A 24,977-nucleotide genomic window follows, 5' to 3' on the forward strand; every position below is an offset into this window, starting at 1 on the left:
CGCTGGAAGTCTGTTCCATGTAGTTGCTATTTTGATGCAAAGAAATTACAACACTGAATGGTTTTGTATCTTTTCAATTCAGTTTTTTATTTGTTACCTCTGGATTGATTTGTGCTAAGCATGAATAGATTGTTGCAATCTATATTTGTTATTCCTTTAAGAATTTTGAATGCCTCTTAGTCGTCGAGTTTGTAGATCAAAGAAGTTCATATGTTCCATCCTTCATCTATATCAAAATTGCCTTAGTGTTGGTACTAGTTTGGTGGCCCTGGCTTGGTACTGCTTCCGGTTTACCTATATCCTTTTGAATACTTGGAGCCTCTGTATTCTAGATGGAGTCTTAGTAGTGATGTGTACAGCTGAAATACAGTTTGTTCCGTAACTGGAACACAAACCACGCTATTTATTAGGGGTATTACTTTCAGCGTAGCTGAAATAACGAGCCATTGAAGTTTAGCGAGGGTCAACTACCCGCACTGCTAGTTAGTGGGGGGTAAGGGGGGTAGCTTGCTACCGCTCCCACTCACACACCTGTGATTTAGGTCACTTTACTTTTGGCTTGGATGGTGAATGAACATTGCCGCTCTTCATCCTTTGCCTTTATTGGACTGCCATTAATCTGTTTTTGCTTTTTCTTTGTTCAAGTTTGTTTGTGTGTTGACTTCTGCAAGCATGAGCACCTGCCCTGGACTCACTGGCCGGCCCTGCGGAACTTTTATGTCGGCAGTGGAGACCAGCCCCCACACCCTTTGTCCCACCTGCAGAGGTCAACGGTGTGATTCTAACAACAAGTGTAGTGAGTGTCGGGAGTGGTCTACCTCCCAGTGGGAGAGGTTTGGGCGACGGCAGAAGAAGCAGCCTAAATTGGATATTTCTCCTTCGAAAGTTCCTTCGAAAGGGGAAGAACCCAAGGCCTCTTCTTCCATCTCCCTACCCTCCTTCGAAGCTCCTACTAATTCGGTCTCTTCCGAGCGAAGCGACCCCACCTCTCCCCCCGGGTGAGGCCTTGTCAACGATTTCTGTGTTTCAGGTTTGGTCGTCCTTGGGCTCCTGGGTCCACCCTCCAAGGACTCATTGCTGCAACTAATCTGCTGAGGTATTAGTGTGCAGCAGTCATCGTCGCCTTCGGAGGTAGATCCTCTGGCACTTGTCAACGTTGTGGTGTCAGAGGTGTCGCCTGTGATCTCAACTGACTCCTCTGCTCCTCCACACTCTCCAGGTGTTGCTGCCGACTTAGTTTCCCCCGTTCCTGATCACCCTTCGAGGGGGAAACTTAGTCCGACGTCTGTCTCTCCTGCGAGTGTTTCTCTCCCTCGGAGGAGTTCACTCATAGAGACTCCTCTTCGGAGGACTGCTGGGGCTCACAGTCAGCTTGCTGATCCAACGGCCCCTTGAGGGCGTCTTCGCCGTAAAGCTCGCCCTCCACTTCGCTTCAAAGGTCTCCCTACACCATCGGTGAAAAGGCGCCTCTTCCACGATTCTGCTTCGTCGTCGCAGCCGTCACCCGCAGAAGAGTCTCCGCTGCAGTCGTCTTTTGGCCCTCGACCTTCGACCGTGCCTGGACCTGCTACTAGTCCTCCGACTTCGGTCCTGGACCTCTCCGCAGATCGTTCGCGATCTCCATCGGTGGATGTTCGCCCTTCCAAGGGGCACATCCCAGTTCCTGAGGTACCTAAAAGCTGACCTGCATCTTGAGGCCCTACCGAAGTGTGCAGCTGTGCGCCATTGCCCTTCAGCTCCCCAGCTCCCTGCAGTGCACCGGCGCTCACCAGCATCCCGTGAGCACCAGCCTGCTCGTCAGCGCTCTACAACACTTCGGCACGCTCCTTCACCTGCTCGCCCTCAGCACCTACCAGGCCCCCAACGTTCACCGACGCAATAGAGCCCACCGAAACTGCGCACACACGCGCAACTTCGGTCTCCTGCTCGGCAACCTATGCATACGCGCCAACGATCTCCCACGTGCTAGCGCTCCCCTACGCGCCATCACTCCCCTGCGCGTATGCGCCATCACTCGCCAGTGCGCCACCAAAGCCAGCTCTCTCCAGCGTGAGGGCTCTCACCTGCGCGCCAGCTCTCCCCTGCGCACCAGCTCTCGCCTGCGCGCGCGCCAGCACTCTCCCGCGCATGCACGCGCACGCCAACGCTCGCCCTCAGCACCTATCAGCGCACCAACGATCACCAGCCTAACAGAGCCCACCGAAACTGCACACAAATACACAACTTCGGTCTCCTGCTCGCCAACCTAGACAGCAGCTGCAACCCATGCCTACGTGCCCCCGCACTCCTGCTCACCAGATCTCTTCCCGCGCACGCACCAGATCACACGCACCTGCGCGCATCAACATTTACCCACGCGCACGCCAACGCTTCCTTGCACGTGCGCCAACACTTGCCAGCGTGCTAGCTCTCGCCCGCCCACCACCACTTGTTCACGCACACAAACCAGCTCTCACCCGCGTGCCATCACTCTCCCGTTCGCGCACGTCAATGCTCACCCTCAGCACGCCAACGATCACCGGCGCAACATAGCCCACTGAAACTGTGCACACACAAGCAACTCCTGCTCGCCAACCTATACAGCAGCTGCAACCGATGCCTATGCGCCAACGATCTCCCACATGCCAGCACTCTCCTACGCGCCAGCGCTCTTCCGCGCGCTAGCACTCTTGCGCGCCAATGAGCTCCTGCGCACCAGAGCTCTCCTACGCGCCATCACTCCCCTGCGCGCATACTCCATCACTCACCTACGCAAGTTATCGCTCGCCCGCGCTTACGCCCCATCGCACCAGATCTTGCCTGCACGCTTGCCCACGCACCAGCTCTCTCCCGCACGCGCTCGCCAACTCTCTCCTCCGTGACAGCATTCGCCTACGCACCAGCGCTCTCCTGCCCGGCAGATCTCTCCAACGCGCCAGGTCACACGCACCCGCTCGCATAAACACTCACCCACGCGCGCGCAAGACAGCTTTCGCCCACGCGCGCGCAAGACAGCTTTCGCCCACGCGCGCGCAAGACAGCTTTCGCCCACGCGCGCGCAAGACAGCTTTCGCCCACGCGCGCGCAAGACAGCTTTCGCCCTCGCGCGCGCAAGACAGCTTTTGCCCACGCGTCAGTTCTCACCGGCGCGTCATCACTCTCAAGCACGCGCGCATACGCCAACGCTCGCCCGCGCGTCAGCGCTCACCAGCACGCACACAGGAACTCCACACGAGCAGGTCACCTTTGCCTCACTCCCCTCCCCGAAAATGCATTTCAGCGCCCCTCGGGAAAAGTGGAACAGGCTTCTGCAGAGGGCAGGATCCCAAGACTGCCTTCTTCTAAGGCGGACCTGCTTATAACGGAAACTCTTTGTAGGGAACCTTCGGTCCGTTTCTTTTCAGGGGATCTGTCTGACAGTGTATTGGTCAGTCGGCAATCATAGTTCAGTGCCTTAGTCAGAGCAGTAACACAGGCCGTCAATCCTGCCCTGTCTGGCCGCTCGTCAGAGCAGCCTATAGCTCCAGACTCTAGGCACAGAACCATGGCTTCTTCCACCCCTCTGACGAGGTCACTTCCTTGGTGGTAAAGCTGACTCTGGTTAGACCATCAAGGCCAGTTCTTCCTGCATCTTCCCCGGGATACTCTCCCACCTCACCTCTACTAAGGGAGTCGCGTGAAGAAAGGACCCCCTCCCTTCCACCTTCGGAGGAAGCCTCCCCTCACGCAGAGTACCCTACCACCAACGGAGATTAGGAGGGACATGACAACTCGGCCTTCAATGTTGGAGTCTTACCTCCTTCCTCGAAGGGAGCCCAAAGACTCCAAGAAACTGCCAAAATCCTCTACTAGGACTACCAAAATGGAGACAGCCAGCCTCTCGAGGGATGTCAGCATCCCACAACGGGAAGAGCTCTCGGGGATGGAAGATGGAGACTTCACTATAAGTCCAACGTCGGACGAAGAGCAAAAAGTCATAACATGAATTCTGGCAAGTTCTGACTCTTATAAGGGTTCTCAACGGGTTTACCGATCCAGAGATACCCCCACAGGAGGGCAAGGACTCGGTCTTAGACCGTGCCTTTGGCACCCAGAAACCTTCAAAGACCAGTGCAGCCCTGCCCTGGTCTCAAGGGTTGAAGGGTGCCAGGGCTAAGATTGCCCTACAGCTCTCCGAGTATGCCTCCTCCCATCGTTCCTGCTCTACCAACAAGCTCCTACCACTTCCTCGTGTCCAACAGAGGAGGTATTTCAAGATCCTGGAGGAGCCTAACCCAGCACTTCCTCTCCACCACTCCTTGGAGGAGCTCACTAAGGGGATCTCTCATGAGAGACTCTCCAGCCGGCAGGTCTCTTTCTCGGCGACCAAGATCTTTAATCAGGAGAAGGTCATGAAGTACGCTATGCAAGCTACTTCATGGCTTGATATCTGGTTAGGGACCTTGGGAATCCTGGTACGAACAGAGGATTTCTCCAAGGAACGTACCAGGAAGGCAATGGAGACTTTCCTTCTCTCAGGCACTCGCACGATCGAGTCTCTCGCCCACCAAGTTTCGAACTTGTGGGGAAATACCATCTTGAAACGTCGGGACGCGGTGTCTCAGAGATTCCATCAAAAAGTCCCTAACATCGAGATAGCTAGGCTCAGACATTCATCTCTAGAGGGAGCCCATCTGTTTGAGCCTATGGACGTGGAACATGCCGCTGAGAGATGGGCTTTGACTTCTAAGCCCTATAAACCTCCAGCTCCTCAGCAGTCCCATCTAGCCAAGACCACGACGACCAAGACAGCAGCGAAGACAATGGTGTCTAAGAAGCCCTTTCCTGCCAAGGACAGGAAAGGCACTACGTCCTCCAGGGGAGGAAAAAATCCTAGAGGGAGCAACCGAGGCTGCAAACGCTAGGATAAGCACTCCCCCCTGATTGTCCACCAGTAGGGGGATGCCTACAAAGTTGCTCGGACAGGTGGAAGCAACTTGGGGCCGAACCCTAGACAATCTCTGTGATTCGTCTAGGATATCGCGTCCCGTTCATAACATCTCTCCCTCCTGTGACCAGGAATCCAGTCAATAGACTCCTTTGCCAGGGGATCAGCAAAGGGGCCGGCTCTTCGGGCAGAAGTCCAGATCCTGTTGAAAAAGAGCGGTCTCCTAGAGGTCCTCAACGGGTCCCCAGGCTTCTTCAGTCGACTCTTTCTTGTAAGAAAGGCGTCTGGAGGCTGGAGACTAGACATCGACCTCTAAGCCCTGAACAAGTTTGTCTAACAAACTCCATTCAGCATGGAGACTGCAGACACGGTCAGACTAGCAGTAAGACAACAGAACTTCAAGTGTACACTGGACCTAAAGGACGCGTACTTCCAGATCCCAGTCCATCCATCTTCAAAGCAGTACTTAAGATTCAGCCTAGACAACAGGGAATACCAGTTCAAGGTGCTGTGCTTCGGTCTTTCCACAGCACCTTAAGTTTACACCAGAGTGTTTGCCCTAGTGTCATCTAGGGCACACAGGATTGGCATCCGTCTCCTTCGCTATCTGGACGACTGGCTAATCCTAGCAGACTCAGAGTTAACCCTTCTTCAACACCGAGACAAACTTCTGAGACTTTGCCAAGATCTGGGGATCATGGTAAATCTCGAGAAGTCATCCCTGCTTCCTACACAGAGACTGGTATACCTAAGCATGATAATAGACACCAATCTCCACAAAGCCTTCCCATCAGACGACAGAATAGCAAGGCTAAGGAAGGTCGCAAGACCCTTCCTCAGACAGGAATAACTTCCAGCCCAGACGTGGTTACGTCTTCTCGGTCATCTTTCATCACTGCCCTGTCTAGTTCCCAATGGCTGCCTCAGGATGAGATCCCTCCAATGGCGACTCAAGTCTCGGTGGAATCAGACTCTCGATTCCCCGGACAACCGGATCCCCATGGGATCAGCGGAACTGACGGACCTCGAGTGGTGGGTGGCAGACGAGAATCTACGAAAGGGAGTGGATCTTCTCATCCTCCCCCTGGATTTGATGCTGTTCTCAGACACTTCAAAAAAAAGGGTGGGGGGTCCACGTGCTGCACCGCATGACCTCAGGCCTTTGGTTAGAGTCAGAAGAGTACCTCCACAAAATTCTCCGAGAAGTGAAAGCCGTCTTTCTGGCCCTTCAACAGTTCCAACAGTTCCTGGCGGGCCACTCAGTGGTGGTGATGAGCGACAACACCACAGTAGTGGCTTACATCAATAAGCAAGGAGGTACTTTTTCACAGCACCTATCCCATCTAGCAGTAGAGATACTGAGATGGGCCGAGATCCACTCGATACCACTATCGGCACGCTTCATTCCCGGCAAAAGGAATGTGCTCCCAGACAACTTGAGCAGAGCATCTCAGATAGTGAGTACCGAGTGGTCTTTGGATCATCTAGTAGCCAACAAAGTCCTGACTTTGTGGGGTTCTCCGACAGTGGGCCTCTTCGCAACGACCCTGAACTTTAGGCTCCCGTTGTTTTGTTCCCCAGTCCCAGACCCCAAGGCTCTCTGGCAAGATGCATTCCAACAACTGTGGAACAACATCGACGTTTATGCCTTTCCCCCGTTCTGTCTGATGAGTAGGGTACTCAACAAGGCCAGAACATCGGTCAACCTTTCAATGACCCTAATAGCTCCGGTATGGCATCACGCAGAATGGTTTCCGGATCTTCTGCAACTCCTAGCGGAGCCTCCAAGAGAACTCCCTCCACGACACGATCTACTCACACAACCACATGCCAACATATTCCACAAAGCCATAGCTTCGCTACGACTTCACGTCTGGAGACTAGCCAGCATCTCCTCTCTCAGAGATGATTTTTGCAACAAGTTGCTATCAGGATGTCTGGACACCTGCAAAAATCATCAGCAGCAGTCTACCAGGCAAAGTGGAAAGTCTTCTGTGGTTGGTGTTGTGGAAGGGGAATCTCTCCTCTCAATGCCACTATTCCAGCAATAGCGGAGTTCCTCGTATTTATGCTTGAAGAAATGCGCCTGTCAGTCTAGGCGGTAAAAGGCTATCGCTCAGCCTTAAGCCTTGCCTTTAGACTAAAAGGAATGGACATTTCTTCATCGCTAGAACTTTCCTTACTTATACGGAGTTATGAACTTATCTGCCCCCAGTCTGAAGTGAGACCTCCCCCATGGAACGTGGTTCGAGTTCTCAGGTCTCTTAAGAGACCTCCCTATGAACCATTACGTCGTGCGAACAGATCGCCATCTATCTTGGAAGACGGTGTTCCTGCTAGCTTTGGCTTCAGCTAAACGAGTCAGTAAACTTAATGATCTCTCATATGACATCGCCCATCCAAGGGGATGGGGAGAGGTAACGATCAGCTTCGTCCCTGAGTTTATTGCTAAGACTCAGAACCCGGGAGTAGCGGATCCACGATTCGACTCCTTCCGGATTTCGAGTCTTCGTTCTGTAACAGATGGCCCTGATCATCTTTTACTCTGCCCAGTGAGGAGTTTGAGGCTGTACCTTAAGAGAACAGCCGCAGTCTGTCCTCGTGTGCCTTCACTCTTCATCAGCACAGGAAGGACCAAGAGGAGGGTCACCAAGAGCACAATCTCAGCATGGATTCGCTAAGTCATAGACCATGAACTGAATCTAGACCCTCCTCCTTCACGTCGCCCCAGAGCTCATGACGTCAGGGGCGTAGCTACATCCCTGGCATTCAAGAGAAACTTCTCAGTGATGCAGGTTCTTTAGGCTGGGATGTGGAAACGTCAAACTACGTTCACATCCCACTACCTGCAAGACGTGACGCCACAGGAGACCTATCGGTCCTGCGGTGGCTGCCCAACAGCTGGTTTAAAACCTCAAGCTCCTTATTGGACAAGTAGCAGAAGGTTTAGGGCACTGTTACCCGGTTTTAGTCTGCGTGAAGGAAAAGGTTTGACTGGCTCTTAATTCTTTTCTTCATCCTCCCCTCTCTTGGGGAAAGCAGCATCCTGGGTTCTCTGCACAAGCTGACCTCAAACCACTGCAGGAAAACCATGCTCCCTTGAGTACCTAGTATTGAAACTAATACTGTTGCGTCCCCATACCCTAACGAGGTGGTATTGGGAAAGTCTTGGTTACAACAGCTTTTCCTTATAAAGACTCGGAATAACTTTTCCTGGACGGTCACACTTCTATATATCCCAACACATAGTTTGCGTAGGCCGCGGATCTTGCATAGTAAGGTTTTAGATGTCAGCTTATGCAGAGAACCCAGGATGCTGCTTTCCCCACGAGAGGGTAGGATGAAGAAAAGAATAACAGCCAGTCAAATCTTTTCATTCAAGCAGACTAAAACCGGGTAACAGTGCCCTCAACCTTCTGCTACTTGTCCAATAAGGAGTTTGTGGTATATAACCAGCTGTTGTGCAGCCACCACCGGACCGATATATATCGTATTGAGTTCCTGTGGGTCACGTCTTGCATGAGAAAGGTTGTGAAAGTTACCTGGAGCATTCACATCCTTTCTTGTAAAACCTACGTCACAGAGTAATCTGCTAAGAAGGACCAGGGGCATAGCTATGCCCCTGACATCGTGAGTCGTCATGTCGAGATGAAGTTTTGGTGATCCTCCTCTAGTCTCTCCAAGTGCTGATGACAAGAGAAGGGACCCGGGCGGGCTGTTGCCATTTATTAAGGTAAAGTCTCATACCTTACCCTGGGTACAGTAACGGATGACCTGGATCGTCCGTTACCGAGTGGAGACTTGTGTAGGATCCGTCACCTCTGGAGACTGTCTGGCGACATACTCAGAGACGAAACTGAACATTGCCTTTTGCCCTTCTCATTAATGGGCAATGTTGAAAGAGAGACCATGAAGTTCCTTGACTCGTATGGTTGCTGTCAGAGTGTGCAGGAACATTGTCTTCTTAAATCAGGTGAAAATTTGTTGCCTGGTGAAGTGGAACATAAGGAGGTCTCTTTAGAGATCGGAGAATTTGAACCATGTTACGAGAGGAAGGTCTCACTTCCGCCTGGAGAAAGGCAAGTTATAAGTCCGTATCAGTTAGGAAATGTCTATCGATGAGAGGATGTTCCTTCCTTTCAGTTTGAAGGTGAAGGATCAAGGTTGAGTGATCATCTTTACTAGTCGAAACTGAATAGGGGGTCTATTCCTCTTGTATATACTCGAAGATTCCGCTATTGCTGGAATAGAGGTATAGAGTGGAGAGAGACACTTTCACATGACACCAACCACACACGACGTTATTCTGCCTGGTAGACTGATGCTGAGGAATTCCTCAGATATCTAGACAACCTTTTCGCAAAAGAGGTACTGGGTAGTCTTCAGGCGTATAATCATAGCAAAGCTATAGCTTGCGATAGGTGTCGAAGTGGGTTCTCTGCGATGTGGAGAGGGTTCTCTTGGAGACACTATCAGGAGCTGCAAAAGGTTTGGAAACTGTTCTGCATAATGCCATAGCGGAGCTAGGAGAGTCCTTGAGAGGCTGACCGATGTTCTAGCCTTCTTGAGTGGCCTTCCCTAGACAAAACAGGGACAAGACGTAAACGTCATAGTTGTATCTACCGTTGTTGCCAGAGAGCTTGAGGTCTAGAGCTGGGGAGCAACGGCAGCCTGAGGTTCAGGAGCGTTGCGAACAGATCCCTAGTCCTAGTTGGAGGACTCCGTAAAGTAGGGACTTTGTCGGCTACAAGGCGATCCAAAGACCATTCGGTATACCATATCTGAGAAGACGGATGCCGTTCCTGGAGCCCAAGATGACACTTTGGCAAACACCCTGGTGAATACCTGAGGAGCTGTCATGAGACTGAAGCATAGAACCTTGAACTGGTATATCATTTTCTCCTGAATGAATCTCAGATACTTCCTTGAAGACGGATGGAGTGGGATCTGGAAGTATGCGTCCTTCAGATCCAGTGTGCACATGAAGTCCCTTGGACGAACCACTTGGATGACCTTGTCTGCTGTCTCCATTCTGAACTGAGTCTGTTGAACAAACGTGTTCAGAGAGGAGAGATTAATGACTGTTCTCCAGTCACCTTTTTCACAAGAAAAATTTGACTGTAAAAGCTTGGGGACCCTTCCACAACCTCTTGGAGAGTGCCCTTCTACAGCAAGATCTAGACTTCAGTCCCGAGGTCCAGCTCCTTAGCGGATCCCTTTGCATAGAAGCTTAGATGCACTGGATCCCAAGTCAGAGGAAGGAGAGATTGAGTGAACGGGATGGGATACCCTAGGGCGATCACTTCGACCGTCTAGGACCTGCCCTAGGAAGCTGCCACCTCTGCCAGTGGCACTGTAGGCATCTTCTCACAGGTGGTAGGTGATGAGGAATGCTATTCCTACTGGAAGGGACCACTTCGGCCACCTACCTTGTTTCCTATGAAGGACTTGGACCCCTTCTGACCCTTGGACTGAAAGGGCCGCTTCGACACCTTAGAAGGTCCCGAGGACCTAGAAGTTGACTGGTGAGTAGAAGAAGGTGCTTGCTGAGGCCGAGAAGACTGGGAAGGTCTACCATAGGTCCGCCCAATGGAGGAGAGAATCATTGGACGATTTCCTCCATCGCTTAGCAGCCCTCTCTATCTCTTCTGGAACAAAGTGATGAAATCTCGAGGGTGGAATTCCTCAACTGAGAGACCTCCACTTTCGGCACCTGTTTGTCGGTATCCCTTCTCTTGAGTATGGCATTCGCTCACTGGTTAACAACGTGGTGCGATAGGAACTCAAGAGTCCGGGTACCTGACAACAGGAAGGACTCCAAAGTCTTCCTGGCCGACTCCTTAGAAAGATTGTGGGAGCGAAACATGAAGCCTTAGGATCCCAACCATAGATCGAAACACGAAGCAGCCTGCATGACGTACTTCGCGCCTCTCTCTCTATGTTCAGTAGCTCAACTTCCGAGAGGGAGGCCTTCAGAGAGGAGAGGGTTTGCGTTGGAACACCCTTCGTTTAGGACTCTACCGAGGGTCATGGTGGAATGTGGTTCCCCTTCAATTTCGTAATACTTCCTTTGTAAAACAAAAGGAAGTGTAAGGGACCGAGGAGGAACCTGCCCTCAAGGAACTAGAAGTTCCAGCTATCTGGGCGATAGTTTTCGTTTTGGCAGCTGTCAGACCTTAGGACCAGGGGAGAGCTGCACTGGACCTGGAAGGCTTCTGGGTCTCAAATATTTCATCAAGAATGTACCCTTCCCTTCCTGGATGATGGAACCAGGAGTGGACAGCCTGTTGATGGCCCTCATACATGCAAGGACCGGCCAAAAGATATGTTAAGACTCCCGTCTCTCCAAGTCTAAGAGGTCGTCCACCTCCAAGCTCACATCCAGAGCCTGGGGTAGGTCAGGGTCGTCAAGAGAATCACTGGGTGGGCCCGCCACAGGGACCGCCTCTGTGCCTCAGCCAATCTAGCTTCCCGTGCCACAGTGTTCTTAGGTTTCTTCTTCGTGTCCTTTGATTCCTTCTGCAGTCTTAGGAGGGGAAATTTGCAAGGTCTTTGAGGCACTAAACGAAGCCTTGGCAGCAGGAGCTGAAGGTTCCTCCTCTGGAGGAGGTATAGAAACTGGACGTTGGTCCGGAGGAACTACCTCAATTTCTTGAGGATTGAAGGGATGGATTGTAATCTCCCTGGGCGAGCCTATGTCCCTACTCGTCCTAGGATGGATGATATTGGCATGAGGTGGTGTTACGCCTCTCATCCTTCTCTTCTACTTCTTGGTTAAGACCTCCTTTACCTTGACTGGCATAAAAGGTAAGTTGGCCATATAAGTATCAGAAGGAATAGGGCTTTAAGCACATGATCGGGGTGGAGGTGATCTGCATGCTCTGTCTGCCGTTTACCTCCTTCTAGGGTCCTGACTCCCAACTGATGAACCCGATAAGGATTCCAGGGGGATCATAGGGGTTGCCTTGACTGAGACAGTCGAAGGGTGTGACAGTGTAGGAGCCACATTCAGAGCCTTCAGCAGGGTGGTCATGAAGGTGCTCACCCATGGAGGAAGCTCTGAACCTCTAGGACTAGGTATAGACTTGAATTCCCAAGGAGTGTGTCCTTAGGGTGGAACTCTAGGAGGAGCTCCAGTCAACGGAGGTGATAACCTTGAGGCAGAGGAACACGTTCCTTCAGACATGAAGGATAGTCCGGACTAATAGGAACGTTCGCGAACCTATTAGGGGGCTCCTTGAACCTTTCTGGGAAGGGTGTTGGTCTTGCGCTGGAGGTAGAAGACGCAGAGGGACAAGGCAAAGGTGTTGCTACCGCACTTGCTCATGGTTTCGACACATCTGTTCGTGAATTGCTTGCAGAAATCGGCGATTAGCTCATGAAATCGCGAGATTCACGAGTTTCACACATTAACTGATGCAATTCACGAGCAGAAGTGCTTACAACAGGAGCACTAGGAGCGACAGAGAAAGAGGAAGGTCTAACACCTTCCTTCTGCCTCAGAGAAGCACCTACGTCCGAGACGAAGTCGGCAGAGGAGGCCTCTAAGTAGGGCTTATTCTCGGAGAACACGTCGCAGCGGGATGTATTTACAAGTGTCGCATAGGCGAACGCCTTACTAGAACTCCCCAGGTGGTGAAAGGTACTATGGGTTTAGCTGGATGCCTATTAGAGGAATGGTCATTCTCGTCTTCAGGTCCGGTCCAAGGTCGTTTGGAAGGTCTGGTTAAGGGATTACGTACTGATGGACTGCACGTACACCTACCTCTACCTCTAGACAAAGAACGTCTAGGCCTTGATCGCAAACTCGCAATTCGTAATTGTGAACGAGAGCATCTAGTTCTCGTTCGAGAACAGCGGGAGCGTCGCGAATGCCGACCTCGCAAACGTGAGCGTCGGCCTCACGATCGAGAAAGTCGTTCTCATGAACGGTACTCTCGTGAACGGCACCCTCGCAAATGTGAGCGTCGGCCTCGCGATCAAGAACGTCGTTCTCGTGAACGGTACCCTCGCGGACGTGAATGCCGCCCTCGTGAACGTGAGCGTCAGCCTTGTGAGTGTAGTTATCGTGATCTACATCACAGAGATCTACAACACGAGCGTCTAGACCTAGGTCTAGATTTTGATCGCAAGACTCGTCGTCGAGAAGTGAAACGCCTCAAAGGAAAGCATTTAGATCTGCGATCTTGTGAGCACAAGGCTCTAGAGCGTGAACGTCTTCCAGAAGAGCGCTCAGATCGTGATAACCTATGATCCATAAGATCTTCAGATCGTCATGAACGGCGGTCAAGGGAAGAGAGTCCAGAAGGGCGAGGCAATGGTGATGCTCGTTCTTTCGCGCTGCTGATGGTAGGAGCACTGATCCCCAGGAAGATCCACACCTGCAACCTGCGGGTTCCTGTAGGAAACAGAAGGTTGAAGGTTAGGGGACGATGAGGTCCCAGGATGAAGAGAGGGTTCCTCGTCTGCAGGGGGCCGTTGGAGAGGTGAACGCGAATGATCACCTCGTCCATGGCATGTAAAGGCCAGGAGAAGGCGCCAGATGTAACCTCACACAGTTCCAAAGCGTGAGATGTCGACATCTCTAGAGAAGGTTCCTTCCTGGCACCACACTGAAGAAGGCGCAGCAGTTCATCCTTCCTACGCCACCCAAATTTCTCCCATTGGGAGGCAAACCACTAACTATAAACTCCACAGGGCGGACCCTGCTCGCATCGATGCCCAAGGCAAGAAGGACACAAAGAGAGCGGGTTGGTCTCCAACGATGACACAAAGGTTCTGCACACGGCACCCTCTCGCCCCGGACAAGTTCGCATGACGTAGGCGATTGCACGAGAAATCACACACAGCTGAAAAGAAAATGCAGAATCAAAAAAGTCCAATGACAGTAAGTAGGATAGCGGACATGTCTGATCTCCACTGGGCCAAAAGAAAAAGTGGCATTTCTCACTGCTGTGAGAGTATTGTATATATAGAGGAGGCTGGGTAACACCCAGCCTACCCGCTCAATCGATTAGGCAGGTTTGCCACCTCGCAATTTAAGTCTAATGGCTACCTCCAGCTGCCGCTGAAAGATAATCTACATGAATAATGGAAGATTTGTAAGTATGGGAACAAAAGTGTTTTAATTACATTGCATATTCTGATACTAAAAACAAATAACCAGGATGTTTAGAATAAAAAACGTTGGGCCCTCTATTCTATTTGAACAAGTAACTTATGACAGGAGCATCAAAAGGAACAAAACAGGTTTTTTTTACTTATGAAATCGGTAACTTTATTAATGCAGGTTTCTGCTAATAGTATATGGGGTTCAAAATAGTGTTTTTGCAAAAATCTGAGGTGTATGTATCACTGTGGTCAAGCTCCATAATAACATCCTATTGCAAACTTGTATAAAACAAAAACACTTCAGAATGTTCTAAATATCCTGGGTAAGTGCTTACCTGATAGATATAGAATTATTTTGAAAATCATCAAAATTGCATTGAAATTTATGTCAAATAAGCTTTGCATCCTGACACGTACTTTCTCACTCCTGTACTTCCTAGAATTCACTGTAGATAACATTTTGATCAATTTAGCAGTGAACTACTCAACTAATTGGCGGGTACAATGCAGTACAGTATTTTGAAATGACCCAATCTCACCCCGCTTGACCAGGGAAATTGCCAGAGATTTTTTCATCATATCAGAATTCAATACAGTATTTATAAAATTTGAACAGGGTAATGGGGGCATCAAGTGTGGGTCGGAGTTGCCCGTCTTAGCTGCTGAGATACGAAGATGGCAACACATCACCCCTAAAGGGATGAAGTTCAACCTGATACTTTTAAATAACTTTATAAGTTGATCAATCCAAAACTGTTGAAGGTTACGAAGTTATCCGGTAAAAGGAATTTACATCTTATTTATACAGTACTGTATAAGATAGGACTCCTCACTGATTATTCCTAAGTTTGGGCCATGAGTAGTGGTGGTGAAATGCATTATGAAAATCAATGCACAATGGCAAGCCCACATTTTTTGGCGGTGTTCAACTATTTGTACCGAAGAATTAGACTTCAGTGATTTCGAGCAACGTAGGCCTAAGTACAGGTATATTTCTTTCTGTTAATATATATCATGGGTTGAATGTAATAGTTTGGAAAAGTGTAAACTTTCACATTACTTCTAGAATTGGTATCCTTTACAAACTACAATTTAGTGTTATCTTGCCAGGAGTGAAGCAGGTTAAGACGAAAACACATAGAAAGCTACGATTATAACAATCTAAGAAGGGTTTGTCCAGGTAAGTAGGTAAAGACATAGCTCCTAGGTTAGGTTAGGTGATGTTCTTTGGTAGAGATTTTGCTGTACGACGGCCATAGCTTACAAACGACTAAAATTTAGGAGGAAATTCCTTTTTTCTATGCATGCACGAGGCTCTGGTTGTTGATATACAAAGGCTTCAAAGATCTATTCAAATATGCAAATAACAATGTACTAACTAATATTGCACTATTTTCTATTAAAACCAAAATGGGTGGATGGAGTCTGACGAAATCTTACCCACTCATTAGTGTACGAGACGACGGACAGAGATAGGATGGTTTCTCTTTTTCTATGGAAGCAGCAAGCCTGGTGACCCAACGATATACAAACATACCTGATATTGATATTCAGGGGTGTAAGTATGATACCGCCCACCTGTATGCATTATTATGGCTAACTTAGAATATGGAGGTCGCAGGGGGCATTAGCCCCCCACTAGGTAAGTAGGTAAGGACACGGCTCACGGCTTGTAGGTTAGATTAGGGGGGAAAGTTTAGGTTAGTTGATGTTCATTTTTAATGAACGTGTGAGGAACTGGCCGCTGATATACAAAGGCTCCGATATTCCTTTCTGCTGGAATATGGTAATTTCTGTGAGTTGGTGTGCAGCCTTACATAACTCTAAATGGTAAAGTTTTACTGTAGAATAATACCGTCTAAACTTCTGGTTTTCCAATAGATATCATCAGAATCGCTCAAAAAACACCAAAAAAATGCACTATGCACCATCTTACTTTCTCCATTAACGCTATTGTATTAATATAACCATTTTCACAATTGTCAAATAATGAAAATATTACAGCTATATGTTAAGACATGTTAGGGTATTTGAGCTAAGGTAGCTTACCTTCTTCCCCAAAATCTTCGGATAAAACTTCTTTCGTTAAATTTGACAGCTGGCCTTTTAAACTTGATAGGCTTTCATTGAGATTCACTCCTAACCACGACATAATTTCAACTCAGGATTTTATTGTCTCTCTTAAAGATACACTACATAATTATGATATCACTAGCTAGTAGAACACTATTTAGCAGATTTACAACTTGCCAACTAGACAATGTTTTGATGTCACCCAGTCGGAGGTGATACACCTAATGTAATTAACTTTAATTATTCTAAATTGAAAAACTATTTTATGCCCATTCCAACATTTTGAAAGTTTTATTCAATTTATTTTATTGTGATTTTTCATTTTATTTCTCTATTTTATACAGATAATAGAAATAGAAAGATATATGGCCATAGATGAAACTTTTTTTTTCTATTTCCTAAAAGAACTAAACGGCGTTTGTCAGTAACATTTCAACTTGTGATCTGTGATTTACACGTTCCATGATTTTTCCTGCCATTATAGTAGTTCGTTTGTTATCTAACCATTGGCAGATATAAATAGTCCTCAGCTGATTTCATAAGTATATATATATATATATATATATATATATATATATATATATATATATATATATATATATATATATATATATATATATATATATATATATATAGCGATTCGGGTTAAGGGTTATTAAACAGTAGTCATGCAATATATTTGGCTTCTTTAATCCTATCAAATTAGAGAGGAAATACCGCTATCAAATAGAAGTGGAGTGGTGAATATAATTAACAAAATTAAACTTATAAAAGACATTGGAGAACGGTAAATCCTTGATTGCGAGTAGCAATGGATAACAGAGGGTTATGATTTTTTTTTTTATATAATTATATCCTTATTCTAAACACTATCTTACTATGAAGATTAATATTGCTTAATTTATTTCTGATAACCGTGGTCATTATTAGACATTAGAATTAATAGCGTTCGAATAAATAAACATGCTGGGACTGTTGAAAACAACAACACCTTATACCTACCGTCACTCACCTACCCTAACCCAAGATGAACTTGTGTGACTTATGACCTGGACATAGCCATTTTTAGCTGCCCTCATCACTGACTACAGTACTGCCCATGCTCCTGCAGGACCTGCTGGTGCTACACAGATTGAAAAAGAGAAAAGACCTACCATATTTTCTGTTTGTTCCAGTGATTAGCCAAATGACCCTACTTCACATTGCACTGTACATATATGTTACAAAAATCACCGGCCGAGAGCGAGTATCGCAGTTCCTGAGGTTCTGTGATATAGCCCTTGCAAGGACCTCACAAGGTCAATAGGAGCCATCCATATTAACAAGACCGAAAACGAGGTGCTCACTTCCACGGAAAAAACTTAGGGTTCGTGAAGAAAACACAATGGTTGCCTGTTACATTGCAAAGTATGCACCTAGACCATGATAAACTAGTATACAGTTTTGGTGCGCGCATGCACGGACAGGCTGCCATTGGCAAGTTCTATTTGAAGTACTCCAACTGCTCATCCATGGTATCGCTGATCATTGGATTAAGAAATTAGCGTGCAAGATTGGAATACAAGGCCGCCAAGAAACGCCTTGAGGAATTTCTTGCCAATAACGGTCCCAAAGAGCCTGTGCCTCGTATTGTGAGAAGGTGCCTTATATCTCTCAAGAAAGCAAAGGAGACTTTCAGTCAGACTACCACAGAATATTTTGACATGCTGAATGATGATGTATACATACCCAGCTTTGCAGACATATATAAATAAAATGTTATTGAGAATAATTCATCCTGGAATATGAAACTTAAATAAACAGGAAATTCCATAGAATACTTCATACAAACATCAAGGCGAGTGCTGTGGAACTCTTTCATGTACGATGTCATGAACACGGAAGGAGTGTTAACAAGATAAAAAATGAATAATGTACATAAAAGGTTAATGAATTAATAAGGTGCATGAGGGCAAGCCGTTGGAAACATCATTAAGGGATAACAAAATGTAAAACATGGGGATATTTCATGGCTAGTCATTATGTGACGAGGAGCCACTGAAATAAATCATGGATAAAGATAAACAAAAATAGACAAGATAATTGAAGATAAAGCATGAGGTTGAATCTTGAAACACACACACACACATATGTATATATATATATATATATATATATATATATATATATATATATATATATATATATATATATATATATATATATATATATATATATATATATATATATGTGTGTGTGTGTGTGTGTGTGTGTGTGTGTGTCAAGATTCAACCTCATGCTTTATCTTCAATTATCTTGTCTATTTTTAGAAATGAAACTATAAGAGAGATTACTCAAGTGCCATATGTGGATGAGATTATGAAGAGGGGTAGATGGTGATGGTTTTGGCATGCTCTTCGCACTTCCCAAGAAAGAATGGTTCACCGCACTTTCAGCTGGGCTCCACAAGGCACTAGAAGAGTTGGAAGACCCAAGCCTATGGCCAAGGATTATGAAGCGCGAAGTAGGTGATGAATGGAGAAGTATTGAATTAAAAGCTCAAGATAGAGATGAGTGGCAAAATCTAACCGAGGTTTTTTGCGTCAATAGGCGTAGGGGGATATATATATATATATATATATATATATATATATATATATATATATATATATATATAAATATATATATATATCATCTCCTCCTACGCCTATTGACGCAAAGGGCCTCAGTTATATTTAGCCACTCGTCTCTATCTTGAGCTTTTAATTTAACACTTCTCCATTCATCATCTACTTCACGCTTCGTAGTCCTCGGTCGTAGGCTTGGGTCTTCCGACTCTTATAGTGCCTTGTGGAACCCAGCTGAATGTTTGGTGAACTAATCTCTCTTGGGGAGTGTGAAGAGCATGCCAAAACCTTCTCCATCTACACTTCATCATGATCTCATCCACATATGGCATTCGGGTAATCTTTCTTATAGTTTCATTTATAATCCTGTCCTACCATTTAACTCCCAATATCCTTCTGAGGCTTAGTTCTCAAATCTACAAAATCTATTGGAGATTGTTTCCTTGTCATACCATGACTCATATCCATATAGTAACACCGATCTCACTAAATTGGTATATATTCTTATTTTTATATGTAATTTCAGGCGATTTGATTTAAAATATTTTATTTAACTTAGCCATTTTTTTATTTTATTTTTTTCAATCTTTCTCTAAACAATTTTTCTAAAAACCCTGCATTAAAATCATTGTTCCTAAACACTTAAATTATTCTACCTCATTAATCCTTTCTTCTTCCAATGTTATTTCATCTTTCATTGTATACTCTGTTCTCATCATCTCTGTCTTTCTTCTATTTATCTTGAGTCTAACCTCGTGTGATATTTCATGCATTCTAGTAAGCAAGTATTGCAAATCCTGGGTGTATTACTAACAAGGACAGCATCATCAGCATACTCTAGATCTGCTAATTTCCTATCACCAATCCAGTCCATTCCTTCTCTATCATCTCCGACTGTTCTATGCATTGCCAAATCCATGAGGAGGATAAACAACATAGGTGACAACACATTCCCTTAGAGTATTCTGCTGTTCACTGGAATTTCATTTGATAAGACTCCATTAACATTAACTTTGCACTTGCTATGCTCATGAAAAGACTTAATCCAATTCACATATTTATGAGGAATTTCATAATAATGCAGGACTCTCCACAAAATTGGGCGGTGCACACTATCAAAGGCTTTTTCATAGTCCACAATTGCCATCAAAAGTGGATTTCTATATTCTATGCATTGTTGTACATGTCTCAAAATGAAAATGTGGTCAGTGCAACTTCTACCTTTTCTAAATCTTGCTTGTTCATCTCTCAGCTTTTCATCAATCCATCTCTCCAGTCTCTTTAGAAAAAGCACACTATATATTCTAATAACAACTGACGTAAGTGTTATGCCTCTATAATTATTGCAATCAGTCAGGTCTCATTTTCTGCCATTTTCACCAACACTCCTAGCTCCCATTCATGAGGTTTTGCCTCTTAATGCCACATTCTACAAAATATCTTGTAAGTAGTCTGGGAGTCACTTCATTTTCGGCAAGTATCATCTCGGCAGTTATTCCATCATATCCTGGGGCTTTCCATCTCTTTAGTTTTGTAATGATAGTTTCGACTTCAAATACACTGAATTCATTCATGGGCACATCAAGGTCTCCATCAGCTTCAGGTATATCAGTCAAATTATCCCATTTGTATCTCCTATTCATGACTTCACTGAAGCGTTCCATCCAACATTGTCTTTCTTCATCTTCTGTTGTTATAACAAATCCATCTCTCTTTTTGATGGGTATATGCTTCTTTTTTGCTCCAGCCGAAATTTCATTAATAATTCTGTCAGCGATTCTTACACCATAGCCACTCCCTGAATTCATAGCTTACTGTCTAAATACAGTAATCTCTCCGGTCCTTCCTGTCTTTTCTTTTGACCTCACTATCAATACTGGCATACTTAGCATGCTCTATATTGTAATGTTCATTACTTTCTTGAAAACTGTCAACAATCAATTTCTTTCTTTGTCTCCTTTTGATAGTATCCCAAGTATCATTTGATATCCATGGCTTTCTTCTTGTAAATGCGTGTCCCAAGACTTCACTACCAACTGACTGATATATGTTCTTAATATCAAACCATTCTTCATTAATTATCTGCTCTTCATCTCTTAAAGTCTCTAAAACTGCAAATCAATTCCTACATTTAATTTCAAATGTTTCTGTGCTCTTCTAAAAGCTTAGTTGTATCAAACCTAGGTATTCTATCTCCCTTTCTGTTGGGTGCTTTCAGTTTTAATCTCAGTGTGGCAATGAGGAGCTGGTGATCACTACCAATATCTGCACCTCTGTAGCTTCTTACATTTCTCAGAGTCCTCCTTCTCTCTTTATTAATAGCAATGTGATCTATTTGATTTTTTAATATACCATATAGTGAAGTCAATGCATATTTGTGGATGTCCTTGTGCTGAAAAAGAGTACCTCCTATGACAATATTGTTTGCTGAACAGAAACTTAAGAAGTCTGCTTCTTTTCCATTTGCAACTTCGCCAAGACCCTCGACACTCATCACATTCTCTGTCCCTTGATTATTCCTTCCAACTTTTGCTCTGAAGTCGCCAATCATGATTTTCATCTCTCTCTCTCTCTCTCTCTCTCTCTCTCTCTCTCTCTCTCTCTCTCTCTCTCTCTCTCTCTCTCTCTCTCTCTCTCTCTCTCTCTGGGATATCATCTATTACACGCTGCAGTTCTTCATAATATTCATCTTTCCTTTGTTCAGGGGAATCATTTGTTGGTGTATAGCAAACTATAATACTCATATTACACTGCTTTGATTTGAACTTTACTGGTAACAATCTACTTTTTACACCTCTCCACTCGGTTAATGCTTTTTCTGGTCTTGGTGTCATCATTATTCCAAGCCCTTCTCTTCCAACTCCATCTGTTCTTCCTGAATAGATATGAATATTGCCTTGGTCTAAAGTTTCCTTACCAATCCATTTACAACATGTTTCACATAGGGCCAAGATATCCAAACTTTATTTCATAAATTCACTCTCCACTTTCTGTAACTTCCGAAACTGATTCAAGGTTCCAACATTCCAATTACCAATTTTCAATATTTCTTCAGTGTTTATAAACCGGGAGATTCTTAGCACCCCACTACGCTCGGTACTGGGGGCTATTCTGCCCTCTTCTCTTTCCATTGACTGATTAAATCCATGGAGGATTCATTGGCTAGATACATCAAAGGATAGCCAGTTCCTTGTGATATGCAGTGCCTATCTAACTAATGAAAGTGACCCCTGCCGGTCCATACTAATTCTAGTAAGATCAACCGCCAGGCATTAGAAGTAAAAGCCGAAGAGACAGTTTGTCTATCACCTTAAACCAAATCCGTTACCCTTCTGCCAGTGACTTCATCCAGATATAGGGAGCCATTTCCTCCACACCCAAAGCTCTCATAACACCAAATGGAGAAACGAAAAATTAAATAGATTTTATTCTCAGTGAAAAAGTCAGTTTAGCTAAAGATGTAACAGTGTTAAACAATTTGAAGTCAAGCGATCATAGGATGGTGAGAAGAAAAATTTGTTTAGATCTAAGGAGAAAGGGAGAAAATTAATAAAAATTTGTTTAGATCTAGGGAAAGAGAGAGAAAAATTAATTTCAAGAAATAAAATAAACTCCTGTAATAAGAGAAAAATCTGATGAGTTTAGTTTAACAATACAAAATAGATAGGCTACTCCCAGCTACATGATGAAATGGAAGCAAGTAAAGAAGAAATTAATAAAATAAAATTTGTTCTGGAATCAGCACAAGAGATAAGTGGAAGAGTTTCTAAAGAAGATCAAGGAAAACTATCAGAAAAAAAAACAGAAACCTAGTAAAGAAAAGATTGGAAATGAGGGTAAAATCCGAGTGAGATGAAATAGAATTAGCAGAACTATCCAAAACAACAAATAATTAAAACCCCAAGACACAAAAGGCCTGAAAATTATTGTCCAACAAGTTTACTCTTTAAAATATGAAATATTTACAAAGATCATAATAGGCCGAATATAAAGTCAGCTAGACTTTAATCAACCAAGAGAGCAGGCAGGCTTAAGAAGTGGGTATTCAACAACTTGTAGTACTTGAGGGGAATGTATTGTCACCTATGTTGTTTATCCTCCTCATGGATATTTCAATAGAGTATGTTGATGATGCTGTCCTTATTAGCAGAACACCACAGGACTTGCAGAGCTTGGTTACCAGAATGCATGAAATATCACACGAAGTTGGTCTCAAGATAAATAGAAGAAAGACAGAGATGATGAGAATGGAATATGCAATGGAAGATGAAATATCATTGAAAGGAGAAAGGATTAATGAGGTGGAATGATTTGAATATTTAGGAACTATGATCTTTAACGCAGAATCTTTAAAATTTGAGTTTAATGAAAGATTGAAAAAAGCAAAGCAGACAATGGCTATACTAAGTAAAATTTGGGAATCATATCACCTGAAATTACATGTAAAAATCAGGTTATATATCAATTTAATGAGATCAGTGATACTGTATGGACATGACTCGCGGTAGGACAATGAGACAATATCCAACAGATTTTGTAGATTTGAGAAAAAAGCCCTCAGAAGAATATTGGGAGTTAAGTGACAGGACTCGATTAGAAATGAAACTATAAGGGAGATTACTCGAGTGCCATATGTGGATTAGATCATGGTGAGCGGTAGATGGAGATGGTTTGGGCATGCTCTTCGCACTCCCCAAAGGAGATTAATCCACCAAACTTTCAACTGGGCTCCACAAGGCACTAGAAGAGTTAGAAGATCTAGGCCTGTATGGCTGAGGACTATGAAGCGTGAAGTAGCAGATGAAGAATGGAGAAGTATTGATTTAAAAGCTCAAGATAGAGATGACTGGCAAAATCTAACCGAGGCCCTTTGCGTCAATAGGCGTAGTAGGAGGTGATGATGACGATTCAACAACTGACCATATCCATGTAATTAACCAGGTAATAGAAATTCAACAGAGTATGACAAACCTCTAAGTATGGCATTTTATGGACTATAAGAAAGCTTTTGATTCTGTTAAAAAGTCAGCAGTAATGAAAGCCCTTTAAAAACAACAAATAGGAAAAATCTTATGTAAAACACTTGAAGATATCTACACAGGAAATACAGCAAACCTGAAACTACATTAAGATAGTGAGAAAATTCCGATTGAGAAAGGAGTTACACAGGGAGACTCGATAAGCCTATAAGTTTTTAAAAATTTAGATTGAAAAAATGTATGAATTAATATTAATGGGGAATACCTTAACAACTTAAGCTTTGCAGATGGCATAGTTGTGTTTAATGAATCATAGGGGGAATTACAAAAGATGATAGAAATTTTGAATAAAGCAGAAATATAGGACTAAATGTGATTATGAGTAAACCTAGGATAATGTTCAATGAAAATGCAGAGACAACAAATAAGAGTTATGGACGAGCATCTAGAGATTGTTAATTATTATATGTACTTAGGGCAGACAGTAAGTGTTTCCCAGGACACGAGACTGAAATTGAAAGAATGATAAGAATGGGTGGAGAACATTTGGTAAACAAAATGAGATTATGGAAAATGATGTGCCACTTTCTCTAAAAAGAAAAAAATATTTAATGAGATGGTCCTATCGGTATTAACTTATGCATCAGTAACTAGGAGCTTTACTAAAGCCTTAGAACATAAGCTAGCTACAACTCAAAGAGCTATGGAAAGAATCATGATGGGAATAACACTATGAGACAGAAAAAGAGCAACATGAATGCGTGAGCAAACTAGAATCAAGAATATTTTAACAACATGTAAGAATAAGAAATGGACATGGGCAGGACATATAAAGATAATGACAGACAATAGATGAACATTAAGAATAACAGAATGGATCCCTAAAGATTGTGAAATAAGCAGGCGAAGAAGAAATGATGATGGATTGACGAACTAAGGAAGTTTGCGGGAGTGGACTGGCACAGAAAGACCATATCCAGACACAAGTGGAAGGACATGTCTAAGGCCCTTTGTTCTGCAGTGGACTAGTAATGCCTGATGTGACGAAGATGATGATATATATATATATATATATATATATATATATATATATATATATATATATATATGTATGTATGTATGTATGTATAATATATATATATATATATATATATATATATATATATATATATATATATGTGTGTGTGTGTGTGTAGGCCTATACCATATATATGCATACAGTATTACCGAAACACCACAGGACTTGCAAAGATTTCTTACCAGAATGCATGAAATATCACATGAGGTTGGGCTCAAGATAAA

At 44.5% G+C, this 24,977-nt stretch overlaps 1 protein-coding gene across 2 annotated transcripts in view; it reads right to left on the reverse strand.

The window, feature by feature from the left end:
* The window catches only part of LOC137645718 (thyroid receptor-interacting protein 11-like), a 346,293-nt gene extending 329,993 nt beyond the window's left edge, over nucleotides 1-16,300 (reverse strand). For both annotated transcript variants that reach the window (XM_068378600.1, XM_068378601.1), the window contains exon 1: nucleotides 16,067-16,300. In XM_068378600.1, the coding sequence (XP_068234701.1) occupies nucleotides 16,067-16,169 (103 nt within the window). In that variant the 5' untranslated portion in view covers nucleotides 16,170-16,300. The remainder of the gene's footprint in view (nucleotides 1-16,066) is intronic.
* Between the last annotated feature and the right edge of the window lie 8,677 nt (nucleotides 16,301-24,977).

Source organism: Palaemon carinicauda, chromosome 8 (assembly GCF_036898095.1).
Source record: "Palaemon carinicauda isolate YSFRI2023 chromosome 8, ASM3689809v2, whole genome shotgun sequence".
Classification (NCBI taxonomy): Eukaryota; Metazoa; Arthropoda; class Malacostraca; order Decapoda; family Palaemonidae; genus Palaemon; species Palaemon carinicauda.